The 19,072-nt window shown below is 45.2% G+C and overlaps 1 protein-coding gene across 1 annotated transcript in view; it reads right to left on the minus strand.

Moving 5' to 3' along the window:
- The window catches only part of LOC142312714 (uncharacterized), a 357,223-nt gene that overhangs the window by 281,690 nt on the left and 56,461 nt on the right, over positions 1 to 19,072 (minus strand). The window contains 3 exon segments of the mRNA XM_075351702.1: positions 4,653 to 4,743; positions 12,517 to 12,578; positions 18,860 to 19,072. Coding sequence (XP_075207817.1) covers positions 4,653 to 4,743; positions 12,517 to 12,578; positions 18,860 to 19,072 — 366 coding nt within the window.

Genomic DNA, 19,072 nt, shown 5'->3' on the forward strand with positions numbered 1-19,072 from the left:
AACGGAGCTTTTCAGCTGCGCTCTGAAGCGGACATGCAGTGACTTTTACGCTGTGGTGCAGAGCGCACACATGTGGGCACATAGCCTAAATTGTACCTGTTTGTTTTGTTACCTGTATAAAAGACGGGCGTCGTTTCCAGGAAGGAGGATATAATAATAGGATGATTAAAAGGGGCTGAGAGCGAAAGCAAAAGGAACACCTGGGCACAACTTCTTGCCTACATGTCCAAAAAGACCTTGCTGATAATGAACTCAGGTTCATTGGGACGTATAATCATGCGTGGGGCACCACGAGGGACATTCTACGGCGACACTGGACAGTCTTTTTATCGGATCCAGCGCTCTCGGGGGTTCTCACTGAGGCCCCACTCGTGACAGCAAGGTGTTCCCGTAACCTCAAGGACATGTTGGTGAGAAGTCACTATGTACCAGACATCCAAAATCTCTTCAGTTTCCATGGCCCCTCCCTTTGCTGTTTCACGTGTGACCATTGTTTGGCGTGTACAAATATAGTTTGCAGCAGAACTTTTCGTTCTTCTAACAGCACTAAGACTTTTGATATACGCAAGTATACCTCATGTATTATGCCACATGCCCGTGTGTGCCCCCTGATCTATGTGGGGTTGACCACACATGAACTCCGAATCAGGTCAGGGAACACGTTCGTGATATCATGCCGCCAAGACGGTTAAAACTCTGCTTAAAACCCTCCACTTCAAGCAATATCACACGTGTGATTCTGCACTGCTTGAGGTGCGGGGATCAACAAAGTGAACTGTGGATTTAGAGGGGATAATATTAAGAAAAAACTCGCCCAATGTGAAGCATGCTGGATCAGCACTTTGGACACTCTTGTTCCCAGGGGACTCAACAAGGTCATTATTTTTGTCCCATTCCTTTAGCTTTCCTTTTTTTTCTTTCACCACTGTCCATCTCTAGCTAGTATTTTATTAGTATTTTTTTTCACATTATTATGTAGGGTACACCTCTGTCTTTATTCATGTTTTTTACTGCCCCTACTAATTTTCCATTATTAATTCTATTGTATTTAGAATAAGACACGTTCCCTTTAAGTGGATTGGACATCTTTTCATCATTTACAGTGGGTATGGAAAGTATTCAGACCCCTTTACATTTTTCAGTCTTTGTTTCATTGCAGCCATTTGGTAAATTCAAAAAAGTTCATTTTGTTTCTCATTAATGTACACTCTGCATCCCATCTTGTAAAAAAACAACAACACAAAAGTAGACATTTTTGCAAATTTATTAAACAAGAAAAACTGAAATATCACATGGTCATAAGTATTCAGCCCCTTTGCTCAGACTCTCATATGTAAGTCACATGCTGTCCATTTCCTTGTGATCCTCCTTAAGATGGTTCTACTCCTTCATTGGAGTCCAGCTGTGTTTAATTAAATTGATAGGACTTGATTTGGAAAGGCACACACCTGTCTATATAAGACCTCACAGCTCACAGTGCATGTCAGACCAAATGAGAATCATGAGGTCAAAGGAACTGTCCAAGTTGCTCAGAGACAGAATTGTGGCAAGGCACAGATCTGGCCAAGGTTACAAAAGCCTCCATAATCCTTAAATGGAAGAAGTTTGGGACCACCAGAACTCTTCCTAGACCTGGCCGTCCAGCCAAACTGAGCAATCGTAGGAGAAGAGCCTTGGTGAGATGGGTAAAGAAGAGCCCCAAGATCACTATGGCTGACCTCCAGAGATGCAGTAGGGAGATGGGAGAAAGTTCTATAAAGTCAACTATCACTGCAGCCCTCCACAAGTCGGGCCTTGGTGGCAGAGTGGCCCGAAGGAAGCCTCTCCTCATTGCAAGACATATGAAAGCCCGCATAGAGTTTGCAAAAAAAAAAAAAAAACAACACATGGACTCCCAGACTATGAGAAATAAGATTCTCTGGTCTGATGAGACAAAGATATAACTTTTTGGTGATAATTCTAAGCGGTATGCATGAAGAAAACCAAGCACTGATAATCACCTACCCAATATAATCCCAAAAGTGAAACATGGTGGTGGCAGCATCATGCTATGGGGGTGTTTTTCAGCTGCAGGGACAGGGCGACTGTTTGCAATTGAAGGAAAGATGAATGCGGCCAAGTACAGAGATATCCTGGAAGAAAACCTCTTCCAGAGTGCTCTGGACCTTAGACTTAGCAGAAGGTTCACCTTCCAACAAGACAATGACCCTAAGCACACAGCTAAAATAACAAAGGAGTGGCTTCAGAACAACTCTGTGACCATTTTTGACTGGCCCAGCCAGAGCCCTAACCTAAACCCAATCTTTGGAGAGACCTGAAAATGGCTGTCCACCAACGTTCACAATCTAACCTGACAGAACTGGAGAGGATCTGCAAGGAACAATGGCAGAGGATCCCCAAATCCAGGTGTGAAAAACAAAAGGAGGGTGCTTCTACTCAATACTGAGCAAAGGGTCTGAATACTTATGACCATGTGATATTTCAGTTTTCTTTGTTTAATAAATTTGCAAAAATTTCTACATTTCTGTTTTTTTCTGTCAAGATGGGGTGCAGAGTGTACATTAATGAGAAAAAAAATGAACTTTTTTTTATTTACCAAATGGCTGCAATGAAACAAAGAGTGAAAAATTTAAAGGGGTCTGAATACTTTCCGTACCCACTGTATAACAATGGACTACTCTGTTGGATATGTGCATATGTATAAAGATTGTGATGCCTGAAGTGGACCTCCAATTTTTTTGATTATTCTTGGGATTTTTACCCTTTTTGCTTCAGTACATATACCATCATCTCCAGGATTATGCCCTTTGAATAGAGGATCAGTTCATTTTTACTATTTAGTTCATGTTATAGATATAATACTTACTGATCAGGTTAAGAGAATGTTGTCATGGTGGTTACTAGGCTCCTTGCGCACCGGCCCCGTACACTGGCCGTGCTTCCCCTTCGCCGACATGGCCGCTATATCTGGTGACGGTGGCGCATGCGCGGGAGCTGGGTGATGCCTCCCCACTCCCCCGCATGCGCTGTCTGTGCACACGTCTGCGTTGGGGGTTTGTGAAGGTCAGCACATGTGTCGTTCTGGGTGATGACGAGAGCGGAAGTCTTGGCTGGGTGGGAATTATAAAAATGTATACCTGGAGATGGTTGATGTCACCGTCCTTCACTGAAAAAGCTTTTGGGCCACACAGGGTTTACCTCGGCAAAACATATGTTGGTAGGTTGGGGCTGCTTTATTTGGGACATCTCACAGCATGCTTTTCCTTTGCTGCTGTATCTGCACGATTCCATTAGGCACCTTGTTGTGGTGCTGACCATTTGTAATAATGGTATTTTGTTGTGGCACCGACCATTTGCTACAAGGTGATCCCCATTTGTTTCCTGTGGCACTTGAGATATTGTGTATTTTGGGGTGACATTAGATCTAGATATTTTGGCAATTAAGCACTTTCTTCTTTGCAGGGAAAAATTCTCTGCCACAAATACCTTTTTTCATGTGCCATGTGATGCAAATGTGGATTTTTCCCTCCACCTTTTTATATGCGTGATTCCTTCTTTTGCACATGGATGCCAATAGGTTTTCATTATATTAGTTGTTTGATCTACATGCTGACAGTGTACTTTTCTATGTATGTTTTTATACCCCCTTTTTTTCTCATTTTAAACACTTTTTATGATCCTCGATCACTATGTTAAGTTTTTCCGATTGAATAATAAAATTTGATATTATGAAATTAACACATTTGTTTACTCCATTTCTCTTGTCCTGTATAAAAGACATCTGTCCACACAATCAATCACACTCCAAACTCTCCACCATGGGCAAAACCAAAGAGCTGTCTAAGGACAGTAGGGACAAAATTGTAGATCTGCACAAAGCTGGGATGGGTTATAGGACAATAGGCAAGCAGCTTGGTGAGAAGACAACAACTGTTGAAGCAATTATTAGAAAATGGGAGAAACACAAGATGACTGTCAGTCTTACTCGGTCTGGAGCTCGATGCAAGATCTTGCCTTCTGGGGTAAGGATGTTTCAGAGAAAGGACAAGAATCAGCCCAAAACTACACAGGAGGAGCTGGGACTACATTCGAAAAGATTACCGTTAATAACACACTACGCCGTCATGGATTAAAACCCTGTAGGGTACACAAGGTCCCCCTGCTCACGCGGCCAGGATTTTTTTTCTATTCTGTCACAGGTGAAGTGTACGCACAATAATTACAGACCGCTCCATTCGGCAGGATATGTGTGTGTATACACACGCACACATTACATATATAAAGTAAAAATCCCATGCACTCCTGTGCTATGCCTGTACACACGCAGTGTGTGTATGTATATATATGTGCACACAATATAAATCCTAAAATCACCTGCACCCAGTGGAGACATACTAACATTACATATATAACATACTATCACCTTGAGCCCTGGACTTGTACACACTGTATACCTCACAGAACACACTTTGTATAGTCATATACCATCATATATAGATGCACAGCACTGCCCTCACCCCAGCGCTACAGACATGGCTTGTTTAGCACACACCATATGGAGGACGCACAGTATATAACGCAGCCCAGTGCCTGCCACACTCCCACACACAATGAGGGAGGACATAATAAACATGAGCACACGTCGCACGTACCCGGGTTACAGTCAGCAGTGGTCACGTGATCCTCGGTGCATTTCCTTTCTATCCCCTCAGCACAAGAGACTCTTGAGGTCACATGACCGGGCTGGAGGGGCGTGGCTTAACGCTACGCAGCTGTATAAAGGAGAGGAGGCAGTGGCTGCCGGCTGCTAGAGGCACTGAGGATCTTGTACGGACCTGCGGGGACGCGCTTTACTGAAACAGTCTAATAGCACTAGTTACTGGTGTGGTGCCTCATTTAATGTATTGAATGTGTGAGTGATGGAAATTCAGCAATTTTACCTTTTTTGGTGTGAGGAGAGGGGTTATTTTATTGCCATTTAAAGGGAACCTGTCGCCACTTTTTTGGCGTATAAGCTGCGGCCACCACCACCGGGCTCTTATATACAGCATTCTAACATGCTGTATATAAGAGCCCAGGCCAGGGATATAACAAAAAAACACTTTATAATACTTACCTAACGGTCGCGCGGTTGCCCATATGGGCGTCTGCGGTGTCGGGGCCGCCTCTTTCAGCCATCTTCGTCCTCCTTCTCTAGCCGCGGTGTATGACACGTCTGACGTCATCCACAATCGCTGGCATTCTGGTCTTGAGAAGGCCAGATAAAAGCATTGTAGTGCGCCTGCGCAAGATCGGTGAGTATGTATGACGTAGCCACGTCATGCACTCAGGCTTCAGAAAGAGGACGAAGATGACTGAAAGAGGAGGCGCCGGAGAACGGAGACACTCATATGGCCAACCACACGACCGTTAGGTAAGTATTATAAAGTGTTTTTTATGTTGTGCACAGCGGCCTGGGCTCTTATATACAGCATGTCAGTATGCTGTATATAAGAGCCCGGTGGTGGTGGCCGCAGTTTATAGGCCAAAAAAGTGGTGACAGGTTCCCTTTAAAGGGATTGTTGTGCCGCCCCCACGTTGGTAGCAGCCGGGCTGCTCGGATCCAGACCCGTAGTGTGGCTCGAGGGCTTCTCCGGACCCCGGGTTCACGCGGACACTTCAAATGAAAAGGATGTGTTTGTACGGGATTTGCCGTAGTCAGTCTGTGACGCCACCCACGGTGTGTGGTGAAGTGGGACACCACCGCTGCGGTTGTGGGGCACCCGGGGGCGATGGGATGGCAGCTGGATGTTAACCCCTCCGTGCGTAGGGATGGTTGCCCCGGGGCCTGGTGACTCGGTGCAGGGAACGGTGATGGCAGGGGCCGACACGCCTGGTCAGACCAGGGAGTCTCAGTTTACTCACGATTAAATGAATCAGACAAGTCCAATGGTTAACCAAGGCCGGGGGTACTCTGGTCCCCCACCTGGGATGATGGTCCGGTCACTTTCCTTTGCACTGTGTTTTGTAAAAGGGACTTCCCGGTGTGGAACATGGGAGTCTGCTCCCGGTATTTTTTGTCGGGAGCCGTGCCCGCTGACACATGGCATCTCCTGGGCCCTGGCGGATGCCCTATCCCTCTCTGTGCGTGGTTGTCTGCTTTTTAGACTTTGGGACCTATAATCCTGCCCTCAATTGGTTAATTAGCTAGGCCGTTGGTTCCGGTCCTGGCTTCAGGGTCCAAGTACCCCCTCTGTGCACGGTTTCCGGGTCGGGTCTTCGGTGTCAGTACCGGCGGGCTCCAACCCTGCCCCGGTCCACCTCGGATCTCTGGCTGCCGTCTTCCTGTCTCCTGTCAGACACGGACCACCGTCTGCCACCTAGCCAATACGCCAGGGCTCCAACCCCAGCGCCAGCAAACTTGAGATAAGCCTGTCTCGTCTCCTCAACATTCCTACTACCACTTCACTGACCTTGACTAAACTATTTTTCCCGCCCCGGGTTCTCTAGACCCCTAGGTGGGCGTTTCTCATCCGCCTGGTCCGGCCCACTGGTGTGCCTTTCCTACCCTGGGGGGTTGACTAGGATTTGGTTGGCAAGGTTTAACCCTGTGAGGGAAGGTGTTGTGCGGGGGCATAAACTGTGTGACCGCCTGGTGGCGCCAGGGCGTCACATTGTCACTTCAGGTTGGTGGCATGGCTGACCCTCTGACCTGAGCTGTGTGCTCTCCCAAACTGCCAGCAGACAAAGCCTTACCTCTGCAGCATGAGAGATGCAGGGGCACAGTGGCTGCCAGATGGGCCAGCTCCAGAGCCATACTGGCAACGAACATTACTAGGGTGCAGTCACACAGCCACATTGCTGCCCGACGATCGCATCGCAGTGCCCAGACCCTGAAGGTGAGAGCTGGATAGAAATACTGCCTGAGGATCGCATTGCCAAGACCAGCCGGCAGCTCTCCTGACGCGAGTGTGAGAGCTGGATAGAAATACTGCCTGAGGATTGCATTGCCAAGACCAGCCGGCGGCTCTCCTGACCCCAGCGTGAGAGCTGGATAGAAATACTGCCTGAGGATTGCATTGCCAATACCAGCCGGCGGCTTTCCTGACCCGAGCGTGAGAACTGCATAGAAGTATTGCCTGAGGATCGCATCACCAAGACCAGCCGGCGGCTCTCCTGACCCGAGTGTGGGAGCTGGATAGAAATAATGCCTGAGGACTGCATTGCCAAGAGCAGCCGGCGGCTCTCCTGACCCAAGTGTGAGAGCTGGATAGAAATAATGCCTGAGGACTGCATTGCCAAGAGCAGCCGGCGGCTCTCCTGACCCAAGTGTGTGAGAGCTGGAAAGAAATACTGCTTGAGGATTGCATTGCCCCTGAGCCACATCCCCCCGCCCCCCCCCCCCCCCCCCCCCCGTGAGAAGGCTCCTAAGCTGTATGTAAAGCGTAAATGTGGAACACTGGGGTAATTAGCTTTAGATGGACCAAGGTTGAACTAGATGGATCTAGGTCTTTTTTCAACCTATGTAACTATTATGGCCGAGGTTAAAGGGGTTATCCGGCTTCTTTTGAATTTTTTTTTTACTACCCTATTGGGCTACATTGGGGCAGGTAAGTAGATAGAGACCACTTACCTGCCCTGCTGTCAGCCCCTCTCCCCCGGCTCAGAGTGGTCATGTGACCGCTCCTGCCGCGATTTTGCTGCTTCCGGTCATTTCATGTCAACATGGGCAGGGCCATGTTAACATGCAAATCTGGAACAGCATGTCACCTCCCTGCTTGGCGGCTACAGTGCGATGTGCCCCGCCCCCTTCCCTGCACCCTCCCACACATTCCCCCGCACCCCGTACTCTGCCCACAGCCTCCCCCTGCACTGCTGTGGGGTCCGTGACCTGGGGGAGGGGCCTGGCGGCGGCTGCCTTGGTGTCAGCTCCACTACCGGGCCCCCTGCTCAGGATCACACATTCAAATGTACCGGCATCACCGATCACAGATGCCGGTGCATTTGAAAGCGCTGATGAGAAGCAGCGCAGCGCTGCTTCTCATCACTGTCCCTCCGGCTGTCTGTGCTCTCTTCAGCACAGCGGTGACGTCACTACTGTGCTGATATGTCGAGAGCACAGACAGCGCGCGAAGATGCAGGAGCGACGGGGACCGAGGACGGGTGAGTATGTACTCCCTACATGTGTTCCCTATGGGGGTATGGGAGTCGGTACAGAGCGCCATATGTGCGTGCGGTGCAGAGCCATATATGTGTGTGTGTGTGTGCAGAGCCATATGTGTGCGGTGCAGAACCATATATGTGTGTGTGTGCAGAGCCATATGTGTGCGTGTGCAGAGCCATATGTGTGCGTGTGCGGTGCAGAGCCATATGTGTGTGTGCGGTGCAGAGCCATATGTGTGCGTGTGCGGTGCAGAGCCATATGTGTGTGTGCGGTGCAGAGCCATATGTGTGTGTGTGCGGTGCAGAGCCATATGTGTGTGTGTGCGGTGCAGAGCCATATGTGTGCGTGTGCAGAGCCATATGTGTGCGTGTGCAGAGCCATATGTGTGCGTGTGCGGTGCAGAGCCATGTGTGTGCGGTGCAGAGCCGTGTGTGTGTGTGTGTGCGGTGCAGAGCCATATGTGTGTGTGCGGTGCAGAGCCATATGTGTGTGTGTGCGGTGCAGAGCCATATGTGTGTGTGGTGCAGAGCCATATGTGTGCGTGTGCGGTGCAGAGCCATATGTGTGTGTGTGTGTGCGGTGCAGAGCCATGTGTGTGTGTGTGCGGTGCAGAGCCATATGTGTGCGTGTGCGTTGCAGAGCCATATGTGTGCGGTGCAGAACCATATATGTGTGTGTGTGCGCGTGCAGAGCCATATGTGTGCGTGTGCAGAGCCATATGTGTGCAGAGCCATATGTGTGCGTGTGCGGTGCAGAGCCATATGTGTGTGTGCGGTGCAGAGCCATATGTGTGTGCGGTGCAGAGCCATATGTGTGTGTGTGCGGTGCAGAGCCATATGTGTGTGTGTGCGTGTGCAGAGCCATATGTGTGCGTGTGCAGAGCCATGCGTGTGCGGTGCAGAGCCATGCGTGTGCGGTGCAGAGCCATATGTGCGCGTGTGCGGTGCAGAGCCATATGTGCGCGTGTGCGGTGCAGAGCCATATGTGTGCGTGTGCGGTGCAGAGCCATATGTGTGTGTGTGCGGTGCAGAGCCATATGTGTGCATGTGCGGTGCAGAGCCATATGTGTGTGTGTGTGTGTGTGTGTGTGCGGTGCAGAGCCATGTGTGTGCGGTGCAGAGCCATATGTGTGCGTTGCAGAGCCATATGTGTGCGTTGCAGAGCCATATGTGTGTGTTCGGTGCAGAGCCATATGTGTGTGTGCGGGGTGCAGAGCCCGATGTGTGTGCGGGGTGCAGATCCCGATGTGTGTGTGCGGGGTGCAGAGCCCGATGTGTGTGTGCGGGGTGCAGATCCCGATGTGTGGGTGTGGGGTGCAGAGCCCGATGTGGTGTGGGGTGCAGAGCCCGATGTGGTGTGGGGGGTGCAGAGCCCAATGTGGGGCTGTTATTTGCAATACTGTAGTGATAACAGGTCAGTGCTGGGGAAGAATACTGACAGGGAATGTGTGTACAGGGGGCGGGGCTGGACAGTGAGGGCAGGCAGGGGGCGAGCCTGGACACTGGGGCGGGGCTGGACACTGAGGGCGGGCGGTGCCAGCTCTGACTGAGGTTTTGCACAGGAAGTGGTCAGTTTGCTGGAGCTGAATGTAAACAAGGAGTTGCAGAGAATAAAGGGTGAATTCAAGAGGAACAAAAGTTAGAAAACAAAAAATAACAATGTAGGGGTGTTTTATATGACAATACAGCACAGATTAGCTTACCAAAAATGTTTGAGTTTATATCGGACAACCCTCTTAAGTAACATTGCATTAGGACTTTGTAGTTGGTTTCTAGCATCAAGGAATTAAGCTGGGAGATAGACAACTGTCCGGAGTAAAGTGGTGACAAAATATTTTACTCAAGGGCAGGCTGCACTTCTGTTGCAGGACGGGTTTGATTCTATTATTGATGAGTAGATGGTGGATCTTTGTTAAACAGGCTTTGCTCCATGTATGACATACCTGTAGAGATTATTTGTTAGAGGAAATAGGTTGTGCTATCATGTAGGGGGAGGTTAAGGGCAAGTGGGGAGATAAGACATGGAGTATTTTATGGAGTCCCATATAGGGTTGCCAACTTGATTTTTTTTTTATGTTGTCTGGACAGCTTTATATACAGATTGAAAAAAAAAAAATAGTAAATCATTATGATTATAAGTGATGCATGTCTACAAGCCATAATTCTGATATGAAGACAATGATGATAATCACAGACAAAATTATCTGTATTAGTTTCTACAGCTTCAGAACAATTCACGGACACCTTAAATTTCCAGGCAGGGCAAATAGTGCCTTATTTTTACAGACTGTCCTGGAATTTCTGGACAGTTGGAAACCCAGGTCCTGGGGCATTATAGGGATTATAATAAAATGCTTTGGCTGTGCTGCTGGACGCCATATTACTGTGCCTAGAGTGAGTGTGTGGAATTCCAGGGAAGCCAGGCTGTTCATTCATGGGTCACACGGTAAAACATCAGCTAGGCCACGTAAAACCTAGCTAGGCTCAGGAGCTGCCTTACCTTGCATGCATTATGTTGGTCAAAGTAATACATGCTGCGATAGTTTCCATGCAGACCATCAGTCCGCACATATGTGAACTTATCCACAATTTTTCACGTTACACCCACAAACTTATTGTAAATATATTTTGTTTGGATTTAAAGTGATATATCAACATTAAACAGCAAGTATTTGCAAGGTATAAAGGAAATGATAAATGGTAAGTATTTTAAAAATACAATTCTGAAAATTTGTGAGGGTTTGCCCATTATAATTTGTAAAATATCTCTAGCTCAGTGAGATTGGATGGGTAGCGACTGTGTACAGCAATTTTCAATTCTTGTCAGATTTTTATTGGGATTTACAGTGGGTCTGGACAGTGACTGGGCCTTTCACACACATGAATATGCTTATGTGTGTTTTGGGTCGTTATCTTTCTGGAAGGTAAACCTATAGTCCAGTCTCAAGTCTTTTGCAGCCTCTAACAGGTTTTCTTCCAGGATTGCCATGTAGAGAACACAGCTAGCATGTGAAAGAAGGTGCTCTTGTCAGATGACAACTTTTTGGGCTAAATACAAACAACTATGTGTGCTAGAAAACGAACACTGCACATCACCCTGAAAACACCATCCCCACCATCATACATGGTGGCAGCAGCATCATGTTGTGGGAAAGCTTTTCTACAGCAGAGACAAGGAAACCGCTTAGAGTTAATAGGAAGATGAATAGTGCTAAATACAGAGCAATTCTTGAGGAAAACCTGTTTAGAGCTGGGGTCACAAATTAATTTTCCCGAGAGGCCACATGAGAGACTGTGACTGGTGCAAAGAGCCAAACTATTAGGCTGAAAGTAATTCTGCTCAATAGTAACATATTCATTAATATAAAATAATTTTATCACTCAATATTCAGCAGAATTAAGTATGCGGTCATTCCCCTATATGCAGTATGAGCCCACACACAGCCTCCCTATATACAGCATGAGCGCTCACATAGCCCCTATATAAAGGATGAGCTTCAACATGGCCCCCTATGTAATATATGAGCACCTACACAGCCCCTCTATACACTGAGCCCCAACATGGCCCCTCTGTGTAGTGTGAACCCCCACATAGCCCTTCTATATACAATGTGAGCTCCCACATGGTCTCCTATATACAGTAGGTGTCCCCACTTAGCCCCCTGCATACAGCATGAGCCCCACATATCTTCCTATATACAGTATGTGCTAGGTCTGGATTCCTAATCTGCCCAATCGAGCATTTTCCCGATGGGCAGCGGTGTGGCACAGCATGGTGGGCCTTCAGTTCGTTTTTCAAGGTGTCGGACACATTACCTTTTCTAGTACTTGGTGCAGCATTACTGGAGGTGGGGCGCACACATGCAGCATTTGTTAAGTGAACACCAAGACATATATGTGGCTGCAGCCGGGAACACAGACGCTGGCACACAGAGCAGTCTTTTTGGGTGGATAGCGTGTGCTCTTCTCTCCCACCTTAGTAAGCCAGCAGCTGCCTAATCTGGAGCTCCAGACCAGCATTCAGCGTGTTCACGTACACTCATACACTCATCTCCTACAGATGCCTCACGCTGGACAGTTCCTTCCTGTTCCAAACTGCAGCAATCATATTACGGCTCTTGAAAGGTGAGGGGAAAAATGAAAGAGCAAAAGTGAAAAATCACCCTGTCTTTAAGAGGTTAAGAAGAACCAGTACAGTGCCACAAGGGCACCAGCCAGGTACTGTGCTCTCACTGATGGTATAGATCATGCTGGTCATGTTACAGAGCTTGTTAATGGATCAAACAATGGCTTCAAGAGTACCTATCACTACAGGGGTACTAAAAGTTTTTTTTATCCCACCAGAGAGCTAAAAGAGAACAAGTCCTCAGTTACCCTGACTTGTTCAGTCATAATCTCATAACTTCCAGAAAGACTACATGGTAGAACTTTAATGACTATCAAAAAAGGTTTATGGTCACAATTTCACATAAGAAGGGGCCAATCCCTTCCCAAGATACTCCAGAATAAATTATATCAAGAAATTAGAGGTGTGACGTATAACTCTGTAAATTAAGAGCAAAACCCAATCTAAAATAATTGTGGTTTATTGATATACATTAAAAAAATAAAAAAGAGAATGTTACAAAAAAAGAACTGAGGGACCATACAGCATTCTAATAATGAGCCTGAATAAGAAACACAATTACAAGATATTAGCAGCAATCACCTGGGCAGTAACAAAAAAAATAATTTAACCAGTAGTAATCCCCTATAAAGTGCAAGTGTGGAGGTGGCACTGAGCTATAGCTTGTTTGTTCAAACGTAATAAGAATATCTGTGTATATAAATAATCAAAATGTAGATGTAGTTGCATAATTATCTGTCTGTCTATGTAGCCATCGCATAGACCCATAATATAATTCAAAGCTGTATAGTCATGAAGGGGTTACCAAAATGAGTGAACAGATGTACAAACGATGGAAGTTTTTTTAATGATGAGTAAAAGTCTTATCAGTAATGTTTACACAGAAAGAATGTTTTAATGAACAAAGATATGTTGGGAGAAAATAAGGAGTTGAATACTACTTACTGCCTTGTTCTAGCTTCAAGGTTAGAAATGCAAATTGTATAATTGGGTGTCTTGCAATACACGAGTTCAGTTGATGACGCTGGCTCAAGGAGAACATGTATGTGTGTTCATTGTCTGATACATTGATATATCAGCACTGATATACAGCTAATACGGCACCGTCTCTGATTCCCCATATGAAGACTCCATTAGCAGTCTTTACCTAAATTCCTGCCTTGACACAAGCAGTATAAAGAGTCATTAAAGGTTAAGTGACTCTGTGCAATAAATTAGTCCATACAGAAAAAAAAAAAGTAAATACCTTTACACAACAAATATCTGTATATACAAATGTAACTACCAATAATAATCAATATATAGGGGTGACTGGAAAAATGAATATAATTTATAAGGTGTCTCGTGTAATAAAGTTTAACTGAGGTCACTTATGCATTAAACATAAATATAATTGAAATATTGTAATGTCTAGAATATATTACATAGTACTTAATAAGAACAGTGTAAAGGACTAACAGTTTGATAAATGTCCACAAGATGGCGCTAGGGTACCACAATAACATTTAAACCTGTAATATATACACACACACACACACACACACACACACACACACGTGGTCAAAATTGTTGGCACCCCTTCTTTAATGAAAGATAACCCCACAATGGTCACAGAAATAACTGGAATCTGATAAAAGGAATAATAAATAAAAGATCTATGAAAATGAACAAATGAAAGTCAGACATTGCTGCATTTCTGCTTCCACAGAATTTTTTAAGTAACAAAACTCATGAAATAGGCCTGGACAGAAATGGTGGCACCCTCCTCCTCCTCCTCCTCCACTTAATATTTAGTAGCACAACCTTTGGAGGCAATCACTACAATGAGACGATTCCTGTAACTGTCAATGAGACTTCTGCGTCTCTCAACAGGTATTTTGCCCCACTCCTAAAGAGCAAACTGCTCCAGTTGTCTCGTGTTTGAAGGTTGCCTTTTCCAGACATGTTTCAGCTCTTTCTATAGATGGTCAATAGGATTTAGGTCAGGGCTCATAGAAGGCCTCTTCAGAATAGTCCAATATTTTCCTCTTAGCCATTCTTGGTTGTTTTTAGCTGTGTGTTTTGGGTCATTATCCTGTTACAAGACCTATGACCTGCAACTGAGACCAAGCTTTCTGACACGAGGCATCACATTTTTCTCTAGAATCCCTTGATAGTCTTGAGATTTCATTGTACCCTGCACAGATTCAGGACACCCTGTGCCAGATGCAGCAAAGCAGCTCCAGAACATTACTGAGCCTCCTCCATGTTTCACAGTAGGGTCAGTGTTCTTTTCTTGGTATGCTTCATTTTTCCGTCTGTGAACATAGAGCTGATGTGCCTTGCCAAATGTTCAATATTTGTCTTATCTGTCCATAGGACATTCTCCCAGAAGCTTTGTGGCTTGTCACATGTAGTTTGACAAATTCCAGTCTGGCTTTTTTATGATTTTTTTCAACAATGAAGTCCTTCTTGGTAGTCTCCCATGAAGTCCACTTTGGCTCAAACAATGATGGATGGTGCGCTCTGACACTGGTGTTCCTTGAGCTTGAAGTTCACCTTTAATCTCTTTAGAAGTTTTTTTGGGCTCTTTTGTTACCATTCGTATTATTCATCTCTTTGATTTGTCATCAATTTTCCCCCTGCGGCCACATCCAGGGAGGTTGACTACAGTCCCATGGATCTTAAATTTCTTTAATATTATGTGCAACTGTAGTCACAGGAACATCAAGCTGCTTAAAGATGGTCTTATAACCTTTAGCTTTAACATGCTTGTCTATCATTTTCTTTCTAATCTCCTGAGACAACTCTTTCCTTTGCTTCCTCCGGTCCATGTTGAGTGTAGTACACATCATGTCACCAAACAGCACAGTGAGTATCTGTAGCCCTATATACAGGCCCACTGACTGATTACAAGATTGTAGACACCTGTGACACTAATTAGTGGACACAACTTGATTTCACATGTCCCTTTTGTCACATTATTTTCAGGAGTACCATCATTTCTGTCCAGGCCTGTTTCATGAGTTTTATATATTTTTTTAAATTGTGTGGAAGCATGGTTGAAAAGCAATGTCTAACTTTCATTTGTTCATTTTCATAGATTTTTTATTTATTATTACTTTTATCAGATTCAAGTTATTTCTGTGACCATTGTGGGTTTTTCTTTTATTCAACAAAGGAGTACCAACAATTTTGACCACATGTGTATGCTCTACATCAGAGATCTCAAACACGCGGCTGACGGGCTGCATGCGACCCCTCAGGCTGCTTCTCAGGCACATTCCCCCCTTGACGATCACGGCCGGTGCAGGAGCCACAGCCATCGCTGCTCACTGCTTTATTTCAGATGAACGTTTTATTGGCACTGCCCAGAGTCAAGCTCTCCCTGCACTATTCCAATGGCAGCCGTAGGCCAATCAGAGGCAAGCACTTGATGGCTATGACATCACCTGCTTGCCTCTGATTGCTGGCAGCTGCCATTGGAATAGTGCAGGGAGAGCTTGACTCTGCGTGGGGGCGGCAAAACGTTCATCTGACTTTTAGACAAAGCGCTGACAGCGGTTGCGATCGTTTCTGGGTCCGAGTGCTTGCGGGCCGCAAGAAGCAGGGTAGAGAACGTCGAAGGAACGGAGAACAGGTGAGAAGAATGTTTTTGGGTGTGTGTTTAATGGCACAATAGGGGACCAATAAGGGACTTTGCTAGTGTGTGTGTGTGTGTGTGTGGAATGGCACAATAGGGGACCAAGATGGAATATTGCTACAAGAGGGATCAGTAAAGGGCACATTACTACAAGAAGAGGACTTGCATGGGCACATTACTAAAAGGGGACAAGGTTGGGCACATTGCTACAGGATGTGGACAAGGAAGATGGGGCACATTTGTAAAAGGGGACAAGGATGGGACACAATTACTACAGTATGGGGCACATTTGTAAAAGGGAACAAGGATGGACACATTACTACAGGATGGGGACAAGAATGGCACATTACTACAGACTGGGGACCAGGATGGGAACATTACTTCAAGAAGGGTAACCGGATGGGGCACATTAATAAAAGATGTACTATATGGTGCTAATTGTAAAACTATATTACTTACAAGAAAGGGATAAAATGTAAACAAATAAAATAAAGCATGACATTTGTTTTTCTATCAAAAATGTATATAATATATATATATATATATATATATATAAAAATAAATAAATAAAAGTGCACATTTGTTATCATAAACGAGCAAAGAATGTTCTAAAGAAGTGATCCAGATGTGTAGAAAAAAGAAACAATATGGTACCAATAAAAATGTCACTTTGTCCTACAATCAATGCGGCCCCCCAAATTATTATTTTTCTATGTGCAGACCATACACCCAGCTCAGTTTGAGACCACTGGTCTACATAATCTGTATCATGTGTAAGCAGTCATGTAAGAACATAACATAAGTCAAACAAAGCTATGGAAATTACCTGAAGATAAGGTGCTGTGTGCCTCGGTCCCTCCACCCCGACGTGTGTTTCGCCGGGGCCGTGTAACAGTCTCTTATTTTTTTGTATTTTTTTTAATGTATATCAATAAACAATAATTATTTTATATTGGTTTTTGCTCCTTTAATTTAGAGGGTTATACGTCAGACCTCTAATTTTTTGATATGTTATATTTTTGTATTGCACTGAAACATCTGAAAACATAAGTCTATTGTAAATAGAGATGAGCGATCATGTGGAAGCTCGGTTCCCCAGGTACATTCAAACCTTAAAGTTCAGTTTTTGATCCCGACTTGATCCAAACTTCAATGGAAGTCAACAATTGGGCATTTCGTGACTCCACCCACATTCAGCCAGCCACAAGCAGAACACTTCCGAGGGAGGGTGGGCGAGGTTTTTCAAATTTTTTTTTTTTTTTGTGTGTGCGTGCTACATCTGATCACGCTGATTTTCCCCAAAATGCGAGCCATTCAAACACTGCAAGAGGCTTGCACAGGGCTGAACATTACTCATATCAAAGCACAGTGCTGCTCACTTGAGTGGTTTGCACTCGTAACTCTCTTGAACTTCGAACCTGAACTTTGTTTTTTGAAAGTCGGTTTCCGGACCTCAAACATTGAACCTCACGTTTTCTTATCTCTAATAGTGATGAGCTGGCAGACAGGCCTAAAGGAACACTAAACCTAGAAATGAATGCTAAGACGCAAACCCAGATAAAGTTTGCCTCCCCAGTGTTCAGTCTTCAGGTTGCCCGCTCAATGTTCCCAAGACAAAGTCTTGTAGAAAATTTTGCAGACAACTAACAGAACTCCTGTCATTCTGTTCCATTTTTCGCTGGTGACCGACTTAGTAGGCAAAACTGATTCAAATATAAAAGAGAAGAAAATTAAAAGGGAACCTGTCACCAGGATTGTCAATGGAAAATACCTTTACCACTCCTTTTACAATAGTCTAGTAACCTGTATATAAGTCCCCTACCTTCTATGTATATCCCCAAAAATACCTTTTATAATTCCCTTATATAGCATGGTCCAACGCTGGTCTTGCTCGGTTCCTCATCTTTCCAACGCAATCGCCATCCTCCTGCCCTGCTTCATGTGAATGACGCGTCCTACGTCATACATAGTGCCTCCCAATCTCGCACTTGTGCAGGTATACTTCACTCTGCACTGCTAATAGAAGAGCAATGTACTGTAAAGCCGGCGTTACAAGCTACGATTTATCTGACGGTGTCGTCGGGGTCACGGATTCCATGACGCACATCCAGCATCGTTAGCGACGTCGTTGCGTTTGACACCTACAAGCGACTCTGAATCGCAAATAGGATGAAAATCGTGCATCGTCGACACGTCGTTCATTTTCAAATATTGTTCGTCGTTTGGATCGCAGCAGACAAATTGATACGTTTGACACCCTGCCAACGACAAACAACATCCAAACGACCGCCTTGGTTAAACAATATATTGCTGATCGCTGTTGCGTCATTTTTTAGATTGTTACGTGTGACCGCTAATAAACGACTTATGTGCGATCTTGGCAAATCGTATCTACGATCTGGGCGTGTCACGTCGCTCATGAGATAGTCAGATAAATCGTAGCGTGTAACAGCGCCTTAATGCGCATGTGTCAGCTCTACATCTGGGTCATCACTGCTTTTTTGTCCTCTCCCGGTGCATGTGCATTACAATACAGTGTTCTGCCAACAGGTCATAACAAAGTACGTTTGTGCAAGAGCGAGACTGGGGACACTGTGTGGATGACATAAGAAGCGTCATCTTCATGTTGCAGGGGAGGACAGCAATTGTGGGGCGAGGAATGCTGCACAAGACCAGCGACACCTATTACACATGGCTCCGTTGTATGGGGGGATTATAACTGGTATTTTTTGAGATATGCAGAGTTGGGTGGGGCTTATATACAGGTTTAGTCAAAATCACATAAATGTCAGCACTGGAGTCAGTGTGCGCGGAGGCAGCTCAGGAGCTGATTTCCCTACATAAGCGGTAGATGCCAGTATATTACACATCCAGCATCTACCACAGCTCCGATCGCTGCTGTTAACTATTTAGATTCCACCTTCAATCTGACAGTAACTATATCAATAAAGTTTGTCAAAGCCAAATACAAAAAAACCAGAAGCAGTTTAATTTAAATATAGCAGCTTTACTTAAAACATGACATACCAAAAAGACAAAAACAAAATGAAAGAAAGAAAAAAAAAGCATGCAACCTAATTTAGCTAATAAGTGCAAAAAATCTAACATGTAAAGTTTACCAATACTCTTCTTGGGAACACCTAGGGTGAAAAATTTCCCACACTTTGAACATGAAAACAAAT

This window comes from Anomaloglossus baeobatrachus, chromosome 5, assembly GCF_048569485.1.
Source record: "Anomaloglossus baeobatrachus isolate aAnoBae1 chromosome 5, aAnoBae1.hap1, whole genome shotgun sequence".
In the NCBI taxonomy this organism is placed as follows: Eukaryota; Metazoa; Chordata; class Amphibia; order Anura; family Aromobatidae; genus Anomaloglossus; species Anomaloglossus baeobatrachus.